This window comes from Homalodisca vitripennis, chromosome 3, assembly GCF_021130785.1.
Source record: "Homalodisca vitripennis isolate AUS2020 chromosome 3, UT_GWSS_2.1, whole genome shotgun sequence".
NCBI lineage: Eukaryota > Metazoa > Arthropoda > Insecta > Hemiptera > Cicadellidae > Homalodisca > Homalodisca vitripennis.
The window spans coordinates 189,567,234-189,591,887 of NC_060209.1; the positions used below are offsets into that span (position 1 = coordinate 189,567,234).

At 34.5% G+C, this 24,654-nt stretch overlaps 1 protein-coding gene across 4 annotated transcripts in view; it reads left to right on the forward strand.

Annotated features, from left to right (window-relative positions):
- The window catches only part of LOC124357892 (translation factor GUF1 homolog, mitochondrial-like), a 31,747-nt gene that overhangs the window by 6,388 nt on the left and 705 nt on the right, over window positions 1-24,654 (forward strand). For all 4 annotated transcript variants that reach the window (XM_046809995.1, XM_046809994.1, XM_046809993.1 and 1 more), the window contains exons 5-12: window positions 633-843; window positions 1,158-1,282; window positions 2,922-3,065; window positions 5,115-5,354; window positions 11,757-11,884; window positions 14,920-15,272; window positions 19,104-19,232; window positions 23,486-23,569. In XM_046809995.1, the coding sequence (XP_046665951.1) occupies window positions 633-843; window positions 1,158-1,282; window positions 2,922-3,065; window positions 5,115-5,354; window positions 11,757-11,884; window positions 14,920-15,272; window positions 19,104-19,232; window positions 23,486-23,569 (1,414 nt within the window). The remainder of the gene's footprint in view (window positions 1-632; window positions 844-1,157; window positions 1,283-2,921; window positions 3,066-5,114; window positions 5,355-11,756; window positions 11,885-14,919; window positions 15,273-19,103; window positions 19,233-23,485; window positions 23,570-24,654) is intronic.

The window sequence follows — 24,654 nt, forward strand, 5'->3', positions numbered from 1 at the left end:
TCTACTATAAGTGTTTAACTTCAGTAAATTCGATGTAGTTGCACAGTACAGATAGCTAGGGTGTTGTTGCCGTAACCCGTCCTGGAGTATTTTATGGTTTTATTTCTATTATTATTATACCATAGAAATATATCTAACGCACAAATAGATGATTGGATTCGTTTGCGTGATGAAGGCATGGATAAAGACACTAAAAATACCTTTTTCTTGCATATATCTAAACTCAATAAACCTGCCTCTGTGAACCTTCAGCAAAACAACATAATTGTAGGTGCAAAGGAACCATTAACGCGTGAAGAAACAGTTGCCTCCGCTTAAGTTTTAAAAGATCAATTACAGATCATTACAAATCACAAAGAACGCTGGTGCCAACTAGAAGTTCAGAATCAGAACAGAAAGTGAGTAACATCTATGTAGTCTTTGACAAGGAATTTGCCTGTTTACCTGTACTAAAGTACTAAGAGAGAAATTAATGATCATTTGTACAATTGGATGACATCAGTCAGTGTTATAATATACCTACCAGGAAGTGCAGACTAGGGAGTGGTAACGTCTACCTTGCCTTCAAACGAGGAATTTTCATTTTTCCCGTTCCCTAGAACTAAGAGATAGATGACTGATCACATGTACAGGTCTCTGGCATCTTGTCAGGGTGTGATCTTGCTGGTGGATGCCAACCAGGGGGTGCAGGCCCAGACAGTTGCCAACTTCTACCTTGCCTTCAACCGGGAACTAGCTATCCTACCCGTGCTCAATAAGATTGATCTCAAAAATGCCAAGCCCGATCAAGTCAAAGATCAGCTTTTCAACCTCTTCACAATTGATCCTGATGATGTGCTCATGGTAAGTGATTGAAAACATTAGTGGCATAAGTATTTTAACGCAAGTTAAATTTTACATAAGCTTGATCTAAAGATCTTTGTAGTGCATTTTTGTGTATAAAGATTGATTGTTCAATGGATTAAAGATTTGTTAAATGTTTAATCAGTACTGAATTTGACAGCTGAACAGTTCTTCAATACCGTACTCTTTATTGATTGGAATGAAACATATTCTAATTGTTTACCAATACTGACAGTTTTTACTTCTTTTTTATTGATAATTAGAGATTTTTTAGTTGTACAATGACTAACAAATGTTTTTGTCAATGTTGTCAGATTTCCGCCAAGATAGGCACTGGTGTGGACTCTGTGCTTGAAGCCTTGGTGACTAGGGTACCACCACCCTCTGGGAGCCGCACTGCCCCGCTACGGGCGCTGGTGTTCGACAGTTGGTATGACAGGTGTGTGGTGTAACTAAATTCAGTTTCTGTTATCTGTTGACAGTGTGTGTTTGAAATTTCCACTTATAAAAAAGTACTACAAATATATTACTTGATTCTTTTTTTGTATATTAAACATATAAATTTTATTTATTCTCAAAAATTACAAAAAATCAAAATTTTATTACAGTTTATTATTGTTGACGTGTATAGAAAAGTAAATACAGTAAATAAAACAAAACACCTTAAAACCTAGAGGCAAAGCATCAAAAGAAAAATATAAATTCAAAAAGTATTGATTCTTATACCACCACAGTTGAAAAACTACTTGTTTAATTTTAAGAATGTAAGTACTAATGAAAAATTTAATTCCTGCTTCGTACTTTTATCATATTTTAAAGTGTTGAAAACAAATTCCAATGGGTCACCTAATTTGCTAGCAGTATGTTAAGGCTACTCAAATTTACACCACTATAGTTAAAAACCTATTTTTTGAGTTTGATCACTCAAGTTCCTATGAAAATAATTTAATACTGAGTATTTTTACTATAGTTTAAAATTTTTTTTATACAAATGAAGAAAATCATTAATACTGTAGGCCAAACCAAAAATATATCCTTATTTTAACTTTATTTTTGTTTTCGATGTGATCTTTTAAAATATTACTTTGTAATAAGCTATTAGAATTTTGCTTAAATACTGCACAATGTAGTCAGTTGCTTTGGTAAGTTTACTACCAAATCTTGTGTATCTAGTTTGTTTTATTTTATAGTGGTTAAGTAAATTGGTTGGGAGTGCTTATGTGTTTGTGATATTCTAGGGAATTTTGGATCTGTGGTAGAGATAGTGCAGGTTTAAATCCTGTTTGTGACTCATTTTTTTACCACCATCGACCTTGTACTGAATAGACTCTCCTCCTTATTTTGTTTGATAAGATCCTTGTAGCCATGAAGACGGGCAGAATAAGGCTTTAAGAAGAATAGTCTCTCCATAAAAACATTATACACCTCCAGTATGTTAATAATTTGTAGAGCAATTGAAAGTTATTATTGCTTAGTTCAATACATTCTTAGTTGTCATTTCTCCTTCTTTTTCTTCTTCTAAGGGGAAGCCTTGTACTTATGCCTGAAGGGTCTTTTGCACATTTCGGAAGTATACAGTGAGACCAACTAGTTTACAGTTTCAGCAGTTCTAGAAATTGCCAAAAACAACCGATCAGGTCCTCCTGGAGAAATTCACCAACCTTGTCCAGGCTACCAAAGATGCTGTAACACTCCATTACTATTATTGTTTTAAAGCCATCCATAAACCATTCAAGCTTGGACCAAGCCTCTCTAGAAGGTAAATCTGTGGCATTTCTCCTTAGTCACTTTATTATCCTACTGATTAACCAGTTTGTAGGAAAAACACACAAATTGTTGTAATGTCTCAATAATTAGGTAGAGTAAATATAACTACTCTTTTTTGTAGGCTAACTTTAAAGAAGTTTATCTTGAAAGAGATGTAATTTCCTGGACCCATATTCGTTGAATGAAAATAATCTTATTTTTAACCTATAGAATACCGTTTTGCCCCTGGAAAGTTTTGTGTAGTGTCAGGAACACGCTATACATTTAATGTAATTTCTAACATGAAACTCTAACATGAGTTATGTTGGCAGGTACCGTGGAGCAGTGGCGCTAGTCTATATTCACGACGGGGTAGTACAGCCAGGTGATGAGGTGTCTTCCCATCATAGCAAGCGCCACTACATTGTCAAGTCTGTGGGTGTGTTGAAGCCCCATGAACAAGCCACCTCACGCCTGTATGTTAAATGCACCTTTTCTTGTAATACGAGAGCTATTCAGAAAGTAAAGAGCTTTTGAAATAAAAAATATTATATTAAATGCATTTAAAAGCTACACTCTTAGGCTATTTTTCAACGTAATCCTCACTCAAATTGAGACATTTATCATAATGTGACACAAGTTTTTCGATTCCAGCTTTGTAGAAATCTGCTACCTGAGATCTTAATAAGCGCTGCATTACGAGCCAGGTCTTCATCGCTGGAAAGAGGTGGTGGTCGCTTGGTGCCAGATCTGGGCTATAATGCAGATAATTAAACACTTCCCAGTCAAAATCATCCAAGACTTGTCATGTATGATTGGCTTTATGGGGACTGAATTTTCCCCTACGCTTCTTTTGTATCGCTTGCCAAAGCTTCTGAAATGTTTCAGAGTACCTCTCTGTGCAGATTGTTGATCCTTGTTCAAGGAAATCAACCAAAATCAAACATCCTAAAAAACAGTTGTCATAATCTTTCTTGCTGACAGATTTTGGAGACATTTTCTTGATTATTTTTGGAGAATGTGTGTGCCCCCTTTCCATAGGGCATTTTTATGTCACAATTAGACAATAGACAATAGACAATGTACTTTATTTGCAACAATCATAGAGAATGGCATTAGCGTCACAAATATAACATCACGTTATAAGAACAAATATTAGTTGTGTCAATATTATTACATGTTTATGTCAAAAGTTCTCCAAGATAAAAATTCATTTATGGAATAGAATGGGTGTTTCAACAGCCAGGTCTTCAATGTTTTCTTGGGACTTGATGTCAGCAGGCAGGCAGTTGAACAACTTCGCTTCCATATAGGACTTTTCTTCAAATTGAGCAGAATTTACATGTTTCACCCATGTTTCATCACCAGTAACGATACAATCGAGAAGTTCTTTACCATCTTTGTTGTATTCATCAAGGAAAGTTAATGATGCAGTAAGTCTTTGTTTTTTGTGATCTTCCATAAGGATTTTTGGAACCCACCAGGCACAAAGTTTGTGGTATCCAAGTTTCCCTACAACAATTTTATGAAGTAAACTTTGTGGGGAATGTTTCGAGAGTTCAGTCATTGTGAAACGGCGATTTTTACGAACTTAGTCATTTATTTTCAACATCAAATTTTCAGTCACTTGGCTATGCCGACAATTAATGATTAATTAATGACAGTGAGAAAAGTAAAAGGGATACAGACCGCACGCGACAGCTCAATACGTACTGAAGGCCAGTGTTTTGTCACCAAGATGGCGGCTGTAGCTCCGTCCACTGCCACACCATTAAAAAATGTCTGTTACTTTCTGGATAGCCCTTGAAAATACCAGCTGTTTTGTAGGCATTTGTAAAAAAAATCATATATATAATGTCAATTATTGTATTACTTCAACATTTTAAGCTATTTCAGTTTCATATTATTGTTTGAAAGAAGTCATTTCAGTTTTTTAAATAATTTTCACTTAACCAAACTTATTCATTTTAATCTCTATCGTAAAAAAGTTTTATAGCATAACTTTCGTTGTTTGAGTGCAGAAGACAAATTTGCTATTTTTATGAAAGAATTACAAGAACATTAAAAGCGAGACTTGTATAATTTATGTGTGGCCTTTTGCTTGTTTTGACAAAGTTCGTAAAACCAAGGTTTGTTTGTAGGACTAAGGTTTTTAACTCTTTGGTCCTACATAAGTAATGTTTGTGGTGTCATAACAAAAAATGTCAATAGTTGCTCTCTTAGTTTATTATTCTGTACAACATGCTGAATTGCCATGATGATTAATTTTAATTGAATATCTGTGTGGGTTGTTCCAAAATTAAATTTTAGTTACTAACTCAGAAAGACAAACCATAAAGGTTTTAAAATAGCTATAAGTTTTTTATAAGAAGTAGAGTTATTTTAAAGAAGTAAATATATGCTTTTTGAATCTTAATAAGTCAGCATATAAAAAAAATAATGTACAAATCCAATAAATAAATTAAGCATACTTCTTTTACGGTTTTGTAACTCTTATCGCTCGTGTTAACTAAATCCATTGTCAGTGTAGGGGGGCAGGTCGGCTACGTGGTGTGCAACATGCGGTCAGTGTCCGAGGCCCACATCGGAGACACACTGCACGCCAAGGGTTGTAAGGTGGAGCCTCTGGGTGGTATCTCACCTGCCCAACCTATGGTCTACGCCGGCGTCTACCCCATGGACCAGTCCCAACACGTCAGTATGCGCAGTGCTATAGAGAAACTTGCTCTCAACGATCCTGCGGTCACCGTAACCATCGATTCCAGGTACTCTAATAGGTGTTTTTGATAATTTGTAAACTGAGATTTTATAGTAATGCACTATTTCATTTACCTTTTCTATTTTTTCTGGATGTTGGGTAATGATTCTACTGCTGTGAATAAAAGTGTCTGTGAATTATACATCAGCTGTTCAAGAATTGAGCTAAATATAATGTTTTATTTTATTTTTCCAGTTTCAAATTTGAATTGATATGAATTTCTAGTAATAAAAGTTTTAGTTGTTGCGCTGTCTTTTATCATTATTTTACTGGATTGGATTAAAATTTGAGTGAATAAGTGGCAGAAATCCAATTATCCAATCTCCAACTGTCTGAAACGCCAATAACCCAGATCACTGTGAAAAAACCGGTTTGTTAAATGGCACAACTATCCCGTAAACAGTCATTAACTTGATTGTCACAAGCAGCAGATAAATGTCTACACTATAAATCCAATCATCTGGAGTAATTGGAAACTAACCCTATCTGGATGATTCCGAATTACAGGAACTGGTTTAGGTTAATTATTCAGTCTTGTTTTTGTATGCTTCATCAATGGGCTCCTTGTTGTATCTTTTTGTCATCCATGATTAGTGGTGACAGTAAACTGGAACTTGTTTTGATTTTTAGTTCAATGACTTGTTTTCATATAATTATTTTATTCGTACTACTTCTAGTTTTTAGATTTAATCTTCTCACTGCTGAAACTTACAGTACAACATATATCAAGAAAATAAAGAATATAATATTGTCTTTATTTTGTATATTGTTAAATACCATTGTATTCTGTGAAAGTTATTCTCTAAAAAAATGGTGTAACATACATATACGATTTTTATTACAACACTTTACAATAAAGGATCAATTAAAAAATGTCTCAATATATGAGAAGAAATTTGATTTAAATAGTTTTTTGAGAATTTAAATAGATTTAAAGTCACATATTTAGTAGTTATGAGTTAAGATTATGAGTCAGCGCTCAGATAAGACGGATCGTTTAGAGATAGTGCTCCGGTCTCGACCATAACCTACAAAACTCTTTCAAACGTGCCCGGTAGTTTTATTTGCGGGGTTTTTTATTCGCGTTATAGGCTATTTGATTATCTGTTTTATATTCACCTCGTTTTTTACAACAACAGATATACAATGGCAAACTGTGGTATTTGCTTAAGAGCTATTGGTAATAAAGTGAAGATACAGTGCAGTGACTGTTTCAAGGAATTCCACGGCGTTTGCTTAAAAATGAGCAAGGCGGATGTGGAATGCATCACCCAAGATGGATTGGTTTGGAGATGCCCACCCTGCAGTGAAACGCGGAGAAAGAGCTTAAGATTTGATTCTGAGGCACAAGAGGGTAAATTTACTTTGGATGATTTAATGAAAAAAATTAATGAAATAGTTGAATACCAAAGGAAGCAGGAGAGCAGTTTCAACCAGTCCTATGAGGCCTTAAATGAAAAGCTGGAAGAAAATACAAAAAGTGTGAAGGAGCAGACTAACACAATTGAAAAATGCTTAAAAATTATAGATAACCTGATTGATGAAAATAGAATACTGAGCAAAAAGGTGTCGGAGTTGGAAAGGCGTGTGGAGGATATGGAGCAATACTCCAGGATGAATACCGTCGAAATCCATGGTGTACCGATGCAGCCGAATGAAGATGTTGTGAGCGTCGTGAAGGAGGTTGGGAAGGCCCTGGACTTTAACCTAACCGAATCAATGATCGATGCGTGTCATCGGTTGGGCAAGAAAACGGGTCCGAATAACTCGCCGCCCGGAATTATTGTGAAATTTGTGAGACGTCTCGACAAAGATGAACTGTTGCGAAAACGCCGTGTGAAGAGGGACTTCTCGACTCGGCACATGAACTTGAACGTGGATAAACCCGTATACATCAACGAGGCCTTGTCACCGGCGAGAAGACGTCTGTTCGCGATGGCGCGGGAGATCAAGCGGGACAAACAGTACAAGTACTTGTGGGTGCGAGGTGGAAAAATCTTCCTTCGTAAAGAAGAATCTGGGACAATTACAACGGTAACATGTCAGGCTGACCTTGAAAAACTGTAAGTTTTTTTTTCTAACCCATTTCACAAAACAAAATTAGATGTAGGCTAGTGTTTTCATATCAATGAGGAATTTGTTTTTTATAATTTGTATTTTTATAATGTATTTGTACCTTTAAGTTTATTTTCTCTTTAAAAAAAAAATATAGATAAAAATTTTAAAATCATTCATCAAAATATAAGAAGCCTAAGAAGTAATTTTGATTTTTTTCTAGCTGAAGCTATTGCGAATAATATTGAGCCAGATATAATTATTTTATCGGAGATATGGATCAATGAAATAGAATCAAATTTTTATACAATACCGGATTATAAACATTTTTTTAAGTGCAATGAAACATATAGGGCTGGTGGAATTGCTGTTTACATTAAAAACACATTTGTAAACGTTAAATGCCTAGATGTGAAGTGCGATACAGCTGACATTCTTTTAATCTCTTTTGAATTTTTAAATCAAACTTTTCATTTATTAGCAATATATAGATTAATTTTTCACTCTGTGGAAGTATTTATAAATGAACTTCGACAATTTTTTTGTAATCTAAATATGAATTTTAAAAATATTAGAAATTTAATTTGGATAGGAGATGTAAATATAAATTTAGTGGGAGTGAGGGAGTTAAATGCGGATACTGACAGTTATAGAACAGTGATGGCAGTAAACGGGTTTGAGTGTTTAGTCGAAGAGCCAACACGAGTAACAGATCAGTCCGAGACATGCATTGATCATGTTTATGTCCGGGTGGCCAACAAGAACACGGTTTCTGTGGATGACGCGGTTATACATGCCGGCATTACGGATCACTCTATGGTTCAGGTTAGCGTGGCGGTGCGGTTGTTGGTTGGCGGGGGGGGGGGCAGAGCCGGTCTCGCCCTCCACCCCTCCCGCGGCCCGCACACGTATATGCTACGCTCTCCTCAAACAGATGTTAAATAATGCCGACTGGTCGGATGTATACAAACATTCTGATGTGTCGGCTGCTTTTGACTCTTTCCTTTCTATATTTCAACAATTGTTAAATCAATCAACTTTTATCGTCGAGAACTCTTTTCAGTATAAGAAAATTAAACCCTGGATAAATAATGTGATTTGTTCGAGGATTAAGAGAAGAAACTTACTCTTCAGTCATGTTAAAAAGCATCCTTACAACGAGAGCCTAAAAAATTATTACCTAACATTCAGGAATAAATTACGGAACGATATAAAATTATTAAAAGATCGTTTCTATAGAGACAAATTTAATAAGTGTGAAGGAAATTCTAAAGCAACATGGAAAGTAATAAATGAAGTAACAGGACAAAATAAAGCAAATAGAAGTCGGATAGGCTAGAAATAGGCGATATGACAGTTTCTGATTCACACATTATATCAAATCGATTCAATGAGTATTTCTTAGATGTAGTGAATAATTTAGATTTGAACAAAAATGTGAATGATAATTTCTTGTCTATGCACTATAACAATTATTTTCCATGTAGAATGGAAGTTCATTCGATTTTTATTGAACCAGTTTTAGCTGAAGAGTTGCTGTGTGTTATAAAATCTCTAAAGAATAACACTGCGCCTGGTATTGATGGAATAAGCACTTGTACACTAAAGGAATTTTCTGAAAATATTTTAGATGTTTTTCTGTATATAATTAATCTTAGTTTCCAAACTGGCATTTTTCCAACTAAATTAAAAACTGCTGTTGTCATACCAATTTTTAAGAGTGGTTCCAGTTTATTATGCAGTAATTATCGTCCGATATCATTGCTTTCTTGTTTCTCTAAGGTTATTGAGAAGAATGAAGCATAAGCTTATGAAGTTCTTAAGTAAAACAAATTTTTTTAGTACCAAACAGTTTGGATTTAGATCCGGACTAAACACTGAACATGCCTTATTAAACTTTATGACCAATGTTTATGATGGAATTAATGACGGAAAAAATGTTAGTGGCCTATTTTTAGATATCAAAAAAGCCTTTGATACAGTTGACCATAATATTCTTTTGGAAAAGCTTTATCGGTGTGGCATTCGGGGAGTTGTATATAATTGGTTTCAGAGTTACTTGCTGAAGAGAAAACAATGTGTCAAAATTAATGCTGTATGTAGTGACATGGGTGTAATTAAAAATGGTGTACCACAAGGATCAGTTCTTGGAGCTATTTTATTCATAATATATATAAATGATTTTTGTAATGCTCGCTTTCATGGTACTTTAACATCTTTTGCGGATGATACTGCCTTGTGCTATGCCAGCAAGGATTTGGACTCAGTACGAGTAGCAATGAGTCGTGACCTTGATGCGATACAGTGGTGGTTCACTGTGAATCATATGCAACTGAGCGTTGAAAAAACAAAATACATAAATTTTTCTTTAAAAAAAGAAGTAAATTTTTCAGTACCGATTTTATATAGGTGTGCAGATTGTATTAGTCAACAAATTCATTGTAAAAAAAGTAAATGTTCTGTTTTGGGTAAAACCAGTGAAATAAAGTATTTAGGTGTATATGTTGATAGTGAAATGAATTGGAAGATACATATAAGTAAATTAAATAGTAAAATAAATAAAATCCTAAGGTTTTTCTATTTTTTAAAAAGTATGTGTAGTGAGAGAGTTTTGCGTACAGTTTATTTTTCAATGGTGCAGAGCAGAATAGAGTATGGAATAGTATTTTGGGGCAATACATATATTTCTTACTTGAACTCAATATATCTACGGCAGAAGCATTTGGTAAGAATAATCTCAAATAAAACTAAATATGAACCTTCTCGTCCATTGTTCTTAGACCTAAAAATTTTTCCTCTGAGATATTTATATGTATTCAAAGTCTTAAAACTTTTTTACTGTAGAAGTGGAAATATTCCAGCCAATGTAAATACCTATAAATTGAGATTAAGAAATGCAAATAAATTTACAATACCTAAGCCAACAATATCTTTTTACACTAGAACATATAATTTTATCGCACCAAAGATTTTTAACCAAATACCTGATTATATTAAATATTCATACAACAAAAATATTTTTTTGAATAGACTAAAATCATGGCTCTTTCATTTGGAAGATATTGAGTTTTTGTTTAATATTATACAATAGCTTACTTATTCAGATGATCAGTGTTTATCAGTAATGTATGGTTAATATTTGTATGTAAATATTTATTTATTGTTAATACAGTTGTGAAGTCAATATTTTTGTTTTTATTATGTATCTGTAGTCTATTTTCTGCTTCCTTGTGGATGGTGGTACGGGAAGTCAGGTGTTGTTATTTTCTCTTATTGCAAGTTGCATTTGTTTATTTTGTTAACTGTGGATAAATTTTTTGCTAAGGGACAACATGTTTGTTTTTTTGAGACCATCTTTATCAATTTTCTTAAAAAATAATTTTTTCTGAGTGCTATTGTTTTTTTGTAAGTACTGTAAAGGAACCTCTGAACAGGCTTGCCTTAGAGGCCCTAGATTTTCTTAAATTTCCTTCTTGTGTCAATATTTACCTACTGTAATATGTACATACTGTATATTGTAATAGTTAAGGCTGTTTTCAATGCAAAACTACTAAGTTAAGTAATAAAATAATGGTCAGCCTGACAAGAGAATTATTAAATGTTGAGATAAAAGTGTACATTTTGTTAACTGTTGAAATTTAAGAAAATAAAATTCTTTATTCTATAGTTAGAGGCAAATTATTAAAAAACTGTATTTTATTAAGTATATGATATAATATTGTATTGCTTAGTCTGATTATTTAGTATCAAAGGTCAATCTGTTTCTAATATACATAAACCAAATTAGAATAAGGTATGAGTCCATCAAACCACGTGTAATGCTGTTTTTTTTAGGTTTAGCATAGTGTACGCTTTCTAAATTTGTCATTAGTTGAAACCCATCAAACAATATCTTCAAATCTTTCTTTTTCTATGTGCAAATGTTAACCAGTTACCAGGAAAAGAAAATTTTAAGCCCAAAACTGTATGAATGAACAACATAAATCATAGGTCTTTAGTTTTTTTTTTTAATTCTAATATTCCTTAAAGAACAATCACACTCACTTCAGTTTTAAATAACACAATCTATCATGACACTTGGGGTTAAATCTGTGATTGGTAAATTCGTTAAATAAAAAAACATTACAAGGAATTCCCCAAAGTTCAGTCCTTGATCCAGTTTTTTTTTTCAATTTTTCTTATGAAATGCGAAGCCTTATGTTTCTAAAAATACAAATTCTTTGAAGAATATATATATATATATATATATATATATATATATAAACAATACTGTGTTTAATTTTGATATAACAATCTTTATATATACAGGAATCAATTTAGTCTCACTTTTACAAAATTGTTTCTTTTCTTGTAGTCCAGCTCTAGGCCAAGGATGGAGGGTGGGATTCCTGGGTCTGCTACACCTGGAGGTCTTTAACCAGAGACTAGAGCAGGAGTATGGTGCTGAGGCAGTCATGACCGCCCCTAGTGTGCCTTACAGAGGTCAGTTCCTTGTTTATCACCGTTTTATTCCTGTGTTAATCCTAGTATGCTGTTAGATTTAATAGATGTAAGTTATAATGGGTTTAATGGTACTTTCTGATTAAACGGTTATTTACACAATAAATACTAACGGCTAGGTTGGGTTAGGGTAGGGTAGGTTAGAGTAGGATAGGGTAGGTTAGGTTAGGTTGATAGGGGTGAAAAGGTAATTGGAATTTTCTTGGATCTCACACGGGCATTTGATAGCGTCTCACACCAAGAACTTCTAATCTCTCTTAACAATCTAGGTATTCAAAATAGAGAATTATTATGGTTTGAATCATATTTAACAGAGAGGAAACAATACGTGGAAATAGAACACACATCATCTAAATTAAAACCGAGCAGGTGTCACATTATAAGAAAATATAAGTCTGAAATAGAAACCATTAAATACGGAGTCCCTCAAGGATCCATTTTGGGCCCATTACTTTTCCTCTGTTACATTAATGGACTATCTAGGGTGGTTCCGCAGGACTGTGGCATTTGTTTGTTTGCAGATGATACCAACATCACCATATCAGGTAATTCAGAAGAAGATATAGAAATATCTTCTCACATTAGTCTAAATTTAGTTAAACAATATTTAGACAACAAACAATTACTCTTAAATTCAACTAAATCAAATTTCATTTCGTTTTCCACTCAACAATCAAGAATAACACCCAAATTTGATATTAATTTAAATAATAATGATATATCCCAAGTTGAGCACACAAAATTTTTAGGACTCATAATTGATGAGAATCTTTCATGGAACAAACACACTGAGCACGTAATTTATAAAATGTCTTCTGGTATCTATGCACTCCGACAGATGTCGCAGATTTGTAGTATACAGACATTGCGGACTATATATTTCTCACTAGTACATTCACACTTAGCCTATGGAATTAGTATATATGGTGCAACGACAAAGAAAAATTTAGACAAAATTTTATGCCAACAAAAGAGAGCTCTTAGAGCAATGTTTAGACTAAAAAAAACAGAATCTGTCAAAAATTTGTTTTCAGAACACAAAATTTTAACTGTTTACAGTCTATACATATATGAGACAGTGATATATATAAAACAAAATGAGAGAAATGCAAAACCTACAAAAATTTTACATCATTATAATACTAGATTTAAAAGAAGTGTCCCTCAGCACAAACTAGAATTTTTCAAAAAAAGAACTGATTTTATGGGCCATAAATTTTTAACAAAACTACCAACAAAAATAATAAATGAACAAAATTTTATTAAAATGAAAAAAGAGTTAAAAATATATTTGATAAATCTGGCTCTGTACTCCCTTGATGAGTTTTGGGAGGGAAGGTAGATTGGGAATGCCTGGTATGTAATTTTAGTATTTCATGTATATAAGCTTCTGGATTGTTTATTTCTTATTACATTGTATAATTTTAATTTTAAATGACATATAGATTAATTAGTATATTGTAAAAAACTTATTGACACTATTCGTGTACACGCTGTACTATGTACGAATAAAGAATTTTTGAATCTTGAATCTTGAATCTAGGTTAGGGTAGGGTAGGTTAGGTTATGTTAGTAAACCTAAAAAAAATCGCCTAACCACATCAGCGTGGTTTGAATAGGTGGCCTCCGTTTAATTAGAAAGTACTGGTTTAACATTAGACAGTTCGCTGACATGGAATAAACATCCTGAAAAAATAGTTTCAAAAATTAACATGGTTTGTAAGCTCTTCAGAATTTTAAAGTTATGCTCACAAAAAACTCTAACGATGATATATTTTTCACATATTTATTCACATATTATATTTGGTATCTCATTGTATGGAACCTCATCAATAAAAAAATTTAGATTCGATTTTAGTAATAGAAAAAAAGCAATTCGTGTTATTTTAAACTCCAATGGAATTAAACTGTGAAGGATCGCTTTCGTCAACTGAGTATCATGACAGTTTATAGTGTATATATTTGAAACTGTAAGGTCAGTGAAAAATCGTGCTCATAGCTTAGTCGAAAGTGGTGAGAACCATAGTTATAATATGAGAAAAAGAAATAATATGGCAGTAGCTCAACATAACTTACATTTTTCTTTAAAAATCCAATATACATAGTAGCTAATTGTTTTTAATTTGCTGCCAAGCAATATAAAGTTAACCCTCTCCCGCTCGCTTTGTTTCCAGGCGCTCACGGTGCTTCTAACCTCAATTAATTTGCTCTGCCGTTCGAGCTCGGTCAAAATACGCGGCGCCTCAACTTACACACGTTCTGTCATTGTAATTAACTATAATGTAGCAGGATGAGTTTGTTAACAGAAACTAATGACAATTCAAGACGTAGGGTTGATTCTAGGTGGAGTTAAGGACTACTTAGTTAAACTGTAGTAATATAAATTTGAAATTTTATAGTTAGCATCAAGTACAAAGCCGGTTAGGTCATCTAAGCATACACATTGGATATAATGGATAATGTAATGGTAGTCAAATTTTTAGGCTATTTAGTGGTTATAGACCATTCATTTTGAAATAGAATACTTGGTCTTGTAAGCTAACTATTATTGTAGTGATGCAGCAGACAAACATCTAGAAAATTAATGTACTATACAAATCCAAGGTTTTACTATAACAATGACTGTGCATGATAAAGCATTTTTAGTGAAATAGTTCCTAGGTTTCTTTTATTTTAAATAAACCGATATGTTTTCCAAAGATGAGACAATTTTTGTGTTTTGGAAGGAAAAAATTGAGTTTGATAATGGAGCATCTCCCTCTATGGGATTTCATCTAAGTAAGATTGTAAATTAGACAGTAGAATTTATTTTTATGACTGGAAAATTACAGTTTTTCAACCATTATCAGAAATGGGGTTGTCTGTGAACTAAACTACCTGATTCTTCAAAATTGGAGAACATATTTTGCATTACCAAATACCAGTTAGATTCTGAAATTTTTCCCTTTCAGAAAAAAAACCTACTTTCATAAATGTAATTAGAGTGTTATACTTTTGACTTGTTAATTGTGTTTCAGTGAGAATAACAGGGAAGAAAAACATCTCACTTTATGGTGGTGAAGAGATCGTAGTATCCGATCCGTCCAAGTTGCCCGACCCCACAATAATCACGGAGGTTTTGGAGCCAATGGTACTGGGGACCATCATTACTCCTGAGAAGTACATGTTCAAGATCGTATCGGAGTGCATGGAGCGACGAGGAGTGCAGACAAATTCAGTCAATATTGATGGTTCCCGAGTGATGCTTCAGTTTGTGCTTCCACTCAATGAGATCATCATTGACTTCCATGACAACATAAAGTCCCTCACCTCAGGGTTTGCTAGTTTTGACTACGAGGACCACGGATATGCTACTTCTGCCCTGGTTAAGGTACAGGGTGAACAACTTGTCATTAATGGAGTTTATATATATATATATATATACTGTATATATATTCAACCCTTTTATTTCTCTAATTAATGATAAATATCTGGGTACTTATTTATGCATTAAACAGATCACCAGATTTACCCTATCTTAGGTTTTTAAGTTTGAATTAACAGATCTGAAAGTCAAGGATTATTACTATATAAGAGACACATCATTGCAAGTCTGGCTTTATGGACAGTTACAGCACCCCACTTCCCCCCTCACCTTGTCATATCAGCTGATTCTCTGTATGAGGTAACACAACGATGTCTTGCATCGTTCCGGTTGTTTACATCCATTGTGTTCTCCTACGTTCAATTATTCTGCATGTTTTTATTTGATTCTTCTTTGCTGATGTTCTGTGTCATATTGTAAACACGTGTTAATTTAAATCTTGAAGGCAAAGAATTCAGGAAGATAGATGAGTAACAATTGCTTAGCCAGGCTGCACTGAAGGCGCTTGATACCTGTTCGTTTGATTCGAAAGCAGTCTGGTAGAACTGGCTAAGGAAAATAGAGTAACACTCGGTTGGGTGCCGGGCCATGGGGCATTCATGGTAATGAAAAAGCAGATACCCTCGCCAAAAAGGGAGCGGATTCCTTTATGGTGGAGCCTGAGCCGGGTTGCAGGACAGCTTTCTCCTACAGCAAAGCTCTTGTAAAAGATTGGGAAAAAGAGGACAAGATACTTTAATTGGAGTAGGATTAAGACAATCAGAATGTTTATCTCTCCTTATGTTAAAGGGTGGTCATCTCTCCTAGATCAGAGTGAGAAGGATATAAGAATAATAATAGAAATGTTGACAGGACATGACCCCCTAAGGAAACATCTTAGAAGGTGGGCCTTAGTCAGACTAATGAATGTAGACTCTGCGGAGAAGCAGAGGAATCAGCGGAGCACATATGGCTAAACTGTCCTGCCATATCTAAAATTATGAAAAGATTTCTAGAGGCATATCTCCTCAGCCCCAAGGACATCAGAGAACAGGAGCCCTCAAATCTGATCGGCTTCTGTTAAGTCTCAGCGTCCTCTTTAGGAGTAAGTGCGGGGACAATCTTCTCCTTCCACCAGGATAAAAAACAACAACAATAAACAATCACTTCATTCTTGTATTCAATCGATTATCCTTTCACTAGTTATTCTTCTGTTACAGCTGGCATCGCTGTGCCACAACTCAGGCTTGCTTTGAAATGTCTCATATTATAGTGGATAGGAAAATCAACAGACTTACCTTGAAAACTTCCTTCTAGGGACCATTGATTTCAAAGAAATATTAGGGTTCAGAATCAGAATCTCTTTATTAACACGAACATTGAGAACAGTTATGCGTCAGAATATACATATGATACATGATTGTCATTTATGGTAATTGAGTTTTAGTCTAAGTCTGGCTGATCTCTTTGATGAATTCTTGAACAGTGTAGATAGGATGTTCCAATAACCACGAATCAAGTTTCCTCTTCATTGCCTTTCCAGTTAGTTGTTTGAAGGAAGCTGTGAACTGATTGTAAAGTTGTGCTCCCATTGTTGAGGGTTTCTTGTCATGAAGGGCAGTTCGATGTCTGACTGGCGGTATCAGAGACTCATTCTGTGTATTGTAGGAATGTGGTCATATTACCCTGGGAAGTTCAAGCTTGTCTACATGTAAAATGAGTTCTTGGATATATATCGCTGTGGCTGTCTTTATTTTTAGTTGTTTGAATGCTGGTCTACAGCTGTCCCTGGAATGAATTTGAAGTGCTGCCCCATACAATGGCTCCATACTTTAAGTGGGTTTCCATAAGTGCATGGTATGCGATTTTCGCTATTTCCCAACTGCTTACACTTTTTATTCTTTCTATTACATAGGTGGCGGTGTTTAGCTTCTTGCAGAGGTTGTCAATATGTGGACTCCAGGTTAGTTTAGCGTCCAAGGTTACACCCAGAAGCTTGGTCTCCTCTTCATTACTTATGTCAGGCAGCACAGGAACTTGTTCCCCCCTCCTTCAAAGTTAATCTGTTTCGTCTTGGATGGATTTGCAGCTAGGTCATTTGAAGAATAGTAGTCATAGGTCATATTTAAAGCTATGTAGGTGTTTATGCTGAGGTCTTCGGCGGTATCACTTTGAAGCAGGAGGGTTGTGTCATCTGCAAACATAACTACCTTTTTTTCTTTTTTTTTTTTTCTTTTTCTTTTTTCCGTTGACCAGCACAAGACTTAAACCCTGTACCAGCCTTACGGCATACCAGAGTGGTAAAACATATGGTACTTAACAATAATCTTTTTAAATCTCTTCTTGTTACAATTTAGTTTTTCTTCTTAATCTTCTCTCATCTTCTTTCTTCGTCTTCTTGATCTTCTCGTCTTCTCTTCTTTCTTCTCCGTCTTTGTTCGTAGATTTATTATTTGTATTTTTTTTTTTTTCTTATTATCTCGGTCTTTTTTCATTTGCTTTTCTCGATCAATTATACAGTCTCTCTCTCACTTAGTTCTGCTCAATATTATGTCCTTATCGGGTTTTGTCTTTTTTTTTTAGTGTTTGGTCAAGTCTATATATAAAATTTCTTACAGCTTTAATCATACTATCTTGTTCTTTTCTTGTTTTCTTATTATTTTGTGCCCTCTTGGCCGTTCCCTGGATTCTTATTGCCTTCTGAGACAGTGGGTAGCCAGGTCTTCGTTGCCCATCCCTAACCTTCGGGGAGGTGGGGCTTTTCTTGTTCTTGTTCATAATTTCTTGTTCTTGGCCTCACTCCTGCTCTTGATCAGGTTACTTGTTCGAAGATAGCATGTCATCATTTTAATAAAACTGTTCCATTGTTGTAGGCTTATTCCATTGTACCAGTATAATTATTGTTCTTGTTTCTTTTTTCTTGTGCTTTTCTTGTCATTGATTTTTTTTTTGTTCTTGTTCTGCGGTTTCTTATACTTGGAGTGTCTCTTAATAAAATAAAATGGTTCCTGTGCTGTGTCCTTACCAATATGTTCCAGTTCTTGTTTTTTTTTTTTTTTTTTTTTTTTTTTTTCTTGTTCTTGTTCTCTTGTAGTCTTGTTTCTTGCTCTTGTTTGTAATTCTTATTTCCTGTTCTTATTTGTTATTCTTATTTCTTGTTACAGATTCCTTTCGAGACTACATAACTCGACCATAACTACCATAACATAACTACCAAGCTGAAGTCTTTTACATAGTCAGGGAAGTCATTGGACAAGAGTATAAACAAGATAGGGCCGAGCACAGATCCCTGAGGGTCTCCCCTAGTCATTGGTTGCTGTTTTGATCTAACTGTCTGTGTCACTCAGTAGTGTGGTTCAGCTCCACTAGTGGACTTCATCCAGTGAGATAGCTCTCAAACCAGGTTTTAGGAGTGCCTGTTATTCCTAGCCCTTCAAGTTTATCTAAAATTATCTTATGTCCTATGCAGTCAAATGCTTTGGAGTAAGACAGTAGCAATGCTGTTGTGAACTTTCTGTTGTCAAGATAATCTATAACCCCTCTTGCATTGTAGTACACTTCCTAGCTCACCGGAATGTTATTATTTAAACACTCCATCCTGAAACCTAACAGTGAATAAAATTGAATGTATCATTTGGAAAAATATATCAATAGATACAATTTGCAGATGTTACATTTTGTTTTTTATAGCTGGATATTGCACTGAACGATGTGGTGGTGGATGCATTATCATTGATGGTCCACTTATTGAAGGCCCAGGCTGTGGGCAAACGCATGTGTGCCAAACTGGTTGAGATTATTCCTTGGCAGATGGTCCATGTAAATGCTTGAATGTAACACATAGGTTGTTTTTTATAGCTGGATATTGCGCTGAACGGTGTGGTGGTGGATGCACTATCATCGATGGTCCACTTATCAAAGGCTCAGGCTGTGGGCAAACGCATGTGTGCCAAATTGGTTGAGATCATTCCTAGACAAATGGTCCATGTAAGTAGTTTGCATTGGGTCAAATATTTCTGTGCATTTGAAATTTTTCACTTATGCTTTGATCATTTGATCACTTATAATGGCTAGAGTAAGGAATCTTGGGATAAAAAAGTGTTTGAGTATTTATAATCTCCCATCTGATTTATTTGAGACAACAATTTGTATTTTCATTTTTAAGACTGTTGGTGTTATAATGGGCGAACTGGAACGTTTAAACCAGCCAGAAGTAAAGCCTTCTGGTTTCCTAATTGTTTTAGAAAATATTTTTAAAGGAGAAATAAATAAGTATTATGTAGAGCATCTGGATTACTGATCTACAATATGATGAAGTATAAAATACCTGTATTACTTTCTCATAATCCACTTGTCATTGTTCCAACTAGATTGTTATTATGATCAACCGCATCTACTTCTAAATATGGAAAAACTACAAAAATTAAAAAATGGTTTATGTTATAAGTTGATGTAAAGTGATTGACCAAAGTTTTACAAAGTCACATTGTTCATTTACAAAAATATTTCAGGAACATCTCCCTAAACATTCAAACTGAAAACTGTGACCACATAATAAATTAAAACAAATTTTAAATTTAACATAAATTCTGACTGAAAATCTTTGTTTATGCAAAAATAAAGTCCAATATATGGATATATTGTAAAGGAGTAAAAAATATTTGAAAAAAGTATATTGAGACCCACAGCATATCCTAAATGAACTATTCCATTTGGATCAAATATTATTACATGACATGATTATAAAGATTCAAAATATGGTAGCAAACGCAGGAATGGATGTGCAAGCAAGAGTGAAGGGTTTGGGGTTGGAAATAGTAACAGCTGTAGTATAGATTAAACAATTGTTGCGTGCGTAATCCACTTGTTTTTGTTTGGCCGAATGTTTATGTGTGTAAATGTTTGATGATTTTTTTTCTACATTAGTTTTAAATGGTTTTAACCCCTTGCGCTCGAATGGTCAGTAGTACTGGCCATGCAACGTCTTCAGACAGCCCGTTATTAGTTTCGTCATTGCTTGTCCTCGCCGCTCGAATGGCCAGTAGTACTGGCCGCGCTAGTTCCACTCCCAGCTAGTCGCCATGTTTGTATACTTTCCCAGCCAGCTCGTAATTCTTTTTAAATGACCTTTGTATTAGAAGAATAGGTATTTAAAAATGACGTAAACACCATTTATAGATAGTTAAAGAACAACTTTAATGAAACTAACTTATTCTAAGATAAACAAACTGTTTGTTAATGTTATTTTTATACATACATTTTTAAATTTAATAATTAAAATAAATTGCTGAAATTACAATTTGATATTTACATATGACACAGTCATAAAACGTTTTCCAACATTTTTAGTCTTTGAACTTTTTGGCGGAGTGGAATTTTTCAAAACATAATCCCATGTGAAGTCCTGGGTTGTTAGGACATGTTTTGCAGTAAAATTTGCTGCGTTTTCTGTCCTTGCCAGGTCTAATATCACTACAAACTACGCAGTCCTTAGTCTTGCCACCATCAAGTGGATAGGGGATGTGCAATTTTCCGTTTAGTCTTTCTTCTTCATCTGAAGTGGAAGGCCTTCCTCTTTTCCTTGAATTTCTTACATCTCCCACTAATTGTTTAATCAAAATTTTTCTGAATTTTCTTTGCCGTATCTTATTTTGTCCTTGGTTCAGATTGTAAAGTATAAAAGCATTTACAACTGCCGTTTCAAGAAGCCAGAAGAAAACCTTCCTCCACCACTTAATGGATTTTCTTGTAAAACAATAACTAGAGATGTATTGATCTGCGAGATCTACCCCGCCCATTGATTGGTTATATTTACAAACCACAGTCGGTTTTTCAACGTCTTCTTCTTGTCCGTTTTTCTTTGTGCGGTGAACAGTTTGGGTTGAGTTATCATACAGGGTACTCAACATAGCTACCAACTTTGTGTCTTGCCACAGGAGCACTGCAAACTTGTCTTCTTTTCTATAACAAATAATGTCACCTTTTTTTAGTTTGATTTTGCCTGCTTTGTTCTTCTGTTGACTCCTTATTTGCGCTGGTAGGCCTTTTCGGTTCATCATAACAGTTCCTGTGATATGAATTTTCATTTCAAAAAGTACTTGAGCAAGATCTAGGTTCGTGTAATACCTATCAGTAAAGACATGAAGTCCTTCTATGTTCCCATAAGTCTGTTTTAGTTTGTCAACCAGATGGATAACTATACGGCTGGTAACGCCCAAGTCTTGCCGTGGCATTCTATCAGTGGTACATTTGCCAAAATATGGCTCCATTGCACATATATAGCCTGTGCTTGATTCGGAAAGAACAAATATTTTAATACCCCATTTTATTGGTTTGTCCTTATTGTACACCTTAAAAACAACTCTACCTTTGTATCCGACGGTGCTTTCATCAACACTCACTTTATTCTCTGGTACATAGAATTCTCTAAAATTCTGATCCATGTATGCCACCACATTTCGTATCTTACCTGAGCGTGTTAGCCTACCTCGTACAGGTCCAGAGGGGGGTGGACTGACATGAAGATTCCAAAATAATTGTAGGAATCTCTCTTTGCTGAATACGTCCTTAAAGAACGGCTGGTAATCTACCCATTCAGTAGAAAAATAATCGTCCAGTTCTGGTTTCTCGTTCATCCCCATGTTAAGAACTACACCCAAGAAAGCTTTTAATTCTGATAATGACATGTCATGCCAGGACCGCCACATTGACCTTTTTTGGAGTGGTGTTTTCATCTGAATTTTTTCACCAGCATAACGGTTAGTCTCATTGACGATTTCTGATAACAAAGTATCATTAAAAAACAGCTGAAAAAAATCTAGGGGAGTCTTTGGTGTGTGTGTTAGTGGAGGTTTATAGCCACTGTTACCTGCCCAGTTAAACCTTCTAAATTTAGCATTACCTGTTTTCCATTTTTGCCATCCGTCTGGACTCACTTCGTCTTCACTGCTATCTGTACCACGTACTGACAACTCACCACTGTCCTCTCCCACATTGTGTTCATTTGTTATATTTTGAATATCATCTTCATCATTTATGTTTTGTTCCATTATACTATAATCGGCGTCTTCACCCAATTCTTCACGGAGTTCATCTTCAAATTGTTCATTGAAATTGGAATCCAAATCACTATTGTGTTCAGAACCACTGTCTTCATCAATGTCACTTTCATCGGCCAATATATTTCTAACTTCATCAGAACGTAAACAGTCATCCATTGTTCATTTATTAAAAAAATGTACTAAAAATATACAATATTTACAAAATAATAAACTTAACAAATTATATTGATCACAAAGCCTACTACAAAAGAACTGTTCCAAATGTAAACACTAACTATTTACAAATATTTACAAAATAATCAATTGCACAGCTGCCATTTTATTATGAAAGATGTGTTATAAAGATATTCAACTATTATTTACAAATATTTACACATTAATAAAAATCCACAGCTAAATAACATCAAACAGTACGAAACACAAGTCAAATGAACACACAACAAGTAGTAATGGGCGAGGGTGACTGACCTTCGAAACATCAGTTGTCTGAATCTTCTACGCAGAAATGGAATTGGCGGGAAACCATTGTCAGCAGATGTCAAATTTAGTTTAAGAGTTCCTCGATTTAGGTTACAGCACTCGCCGGACATATAAGTATAAATTAAAATAATAATAATAAAGTGTTTACGTCGTGTCCAGTAGTACTGGCCATACGAGCAATGGTCGTATTCTGTACTGGCCAGTACAGGTGGCCATTCGAGCACCCAGGACATAGCGTACTAAATTAAAACCAAGCTGAGGCGGAAATGTCAGTGGGCAGTACAGCTGGCCATTCGAGCACCGAGGACAAACTATAAATATTGCTTTCGAGTGCATAGGGTTAATAGAAGTCAGACTGTGAAAAGATAAACTTATATTTTACAAACCTTTTTGTAAAAAGGTTGAACCTAGTTTATAGGATAATCTGGAAAATGGAATTAATATTGTATATAACATTATGTAAAATTCTTCAACTTGTTTAAAAGTAAATATCTGAATATCTGTTAAATTTTAGCCCTTGAATAAAATACGAACAGACTGTTACCTATTTTATATAAATGAAAGATACTCATCAATAGTGTGTTGTATTTACTGTAGTACAACTGCAATGATACCAACATATTTGTAAATGAAGAAAAAACATTGTTTTAGTTGATTACAATTGTTTATAATGTACTGAAATACATTGCGTGTATTTAGATTGCAATCCAGGCTTTGGTTGGGTCCAAAGTTGTTGCCAGAGAAAACCTCAAAGCATTTAGAAAGGATGTTACAGCGAAACTGGTAAGTAAAAAGTGATTTATAATTTTTTAATAACACAATGTTCCTCCAAAAAAAAAAGGTAATTGCCGGTAAAATGTAGGAAGGAGGTTATGATGCTAAGAAGGATATGTGAGTGAAAGATATAGGGCAGAAAGTCGAGGATAGGTCAATAGATGAATGGTGTTGGTGAAGGAGCAGAGACATGGAAAAGTATTAGAACACGAAGTACGGTGGGGAGGTATATGTGCCTAGCAGACTCTGCGGAATAATTAAAACAAATTGTATAATACATCTGGTTTGTTTGAATTTAGTAATGGGTAAGAATATATAATTATTTAAATTAAATTGATATAAAATAATAATTTTTCACCCATTTCAAGGTCCCACTTGGCACTTCATTGGCTTAGCGTTAGCGAAGCCTACTACTTGAGGGGCTTTAAAAATTTCATTTCTGTCCATCTGTCCAAACAATATCTTGAGAGCGAACTGATCTATAGACTTAAGATTTTGCATGAAGCACAATATCTGTATAGGCAAATAGAGTTCTATGATGGTTAATGTCACTCCATGGAGTTTGGCTGAGCATTAGCAAACATTTTTAATTGGTCTTATGGCTAACCACTGAAAAATTTGCAGAGTAAAGAAATTTGTGAACAAACTTATTACAATCATGACATTTTAACAGGTGACAGTAACTCATGTAGAATGAAATGAGCCGTGAACTTGAAATTATGCATGTAATCTTACATGAAGTCTGTTTTACAACACATGTTATACATAACATATTATTTTTCTTTTGATGGGAGCTTTTGACCCTCCAATCTCTGTTCAGTACTGGCGCTTTATTGACTAATTGAAGCAGCAGTATAATTTTTCTTATTAACAATTTTGATGATCAAGGTGTCATATTTCTTTTCAGCTCCTCAGTGCATATGCAGAGTGGTTACTTTTATGCTTTAATGGCAAATTTTATGGGAAAGGTTGTTTCTTTTGAAAATAGTAGGACAAATCCATTGTTTTTTGTAGATCAATAATTTAATGGCACGGTTTCTTTGAGACATTTATTCTAAAGTAGTTTTTACCATGCAGTGGTGTGTATATTTCTG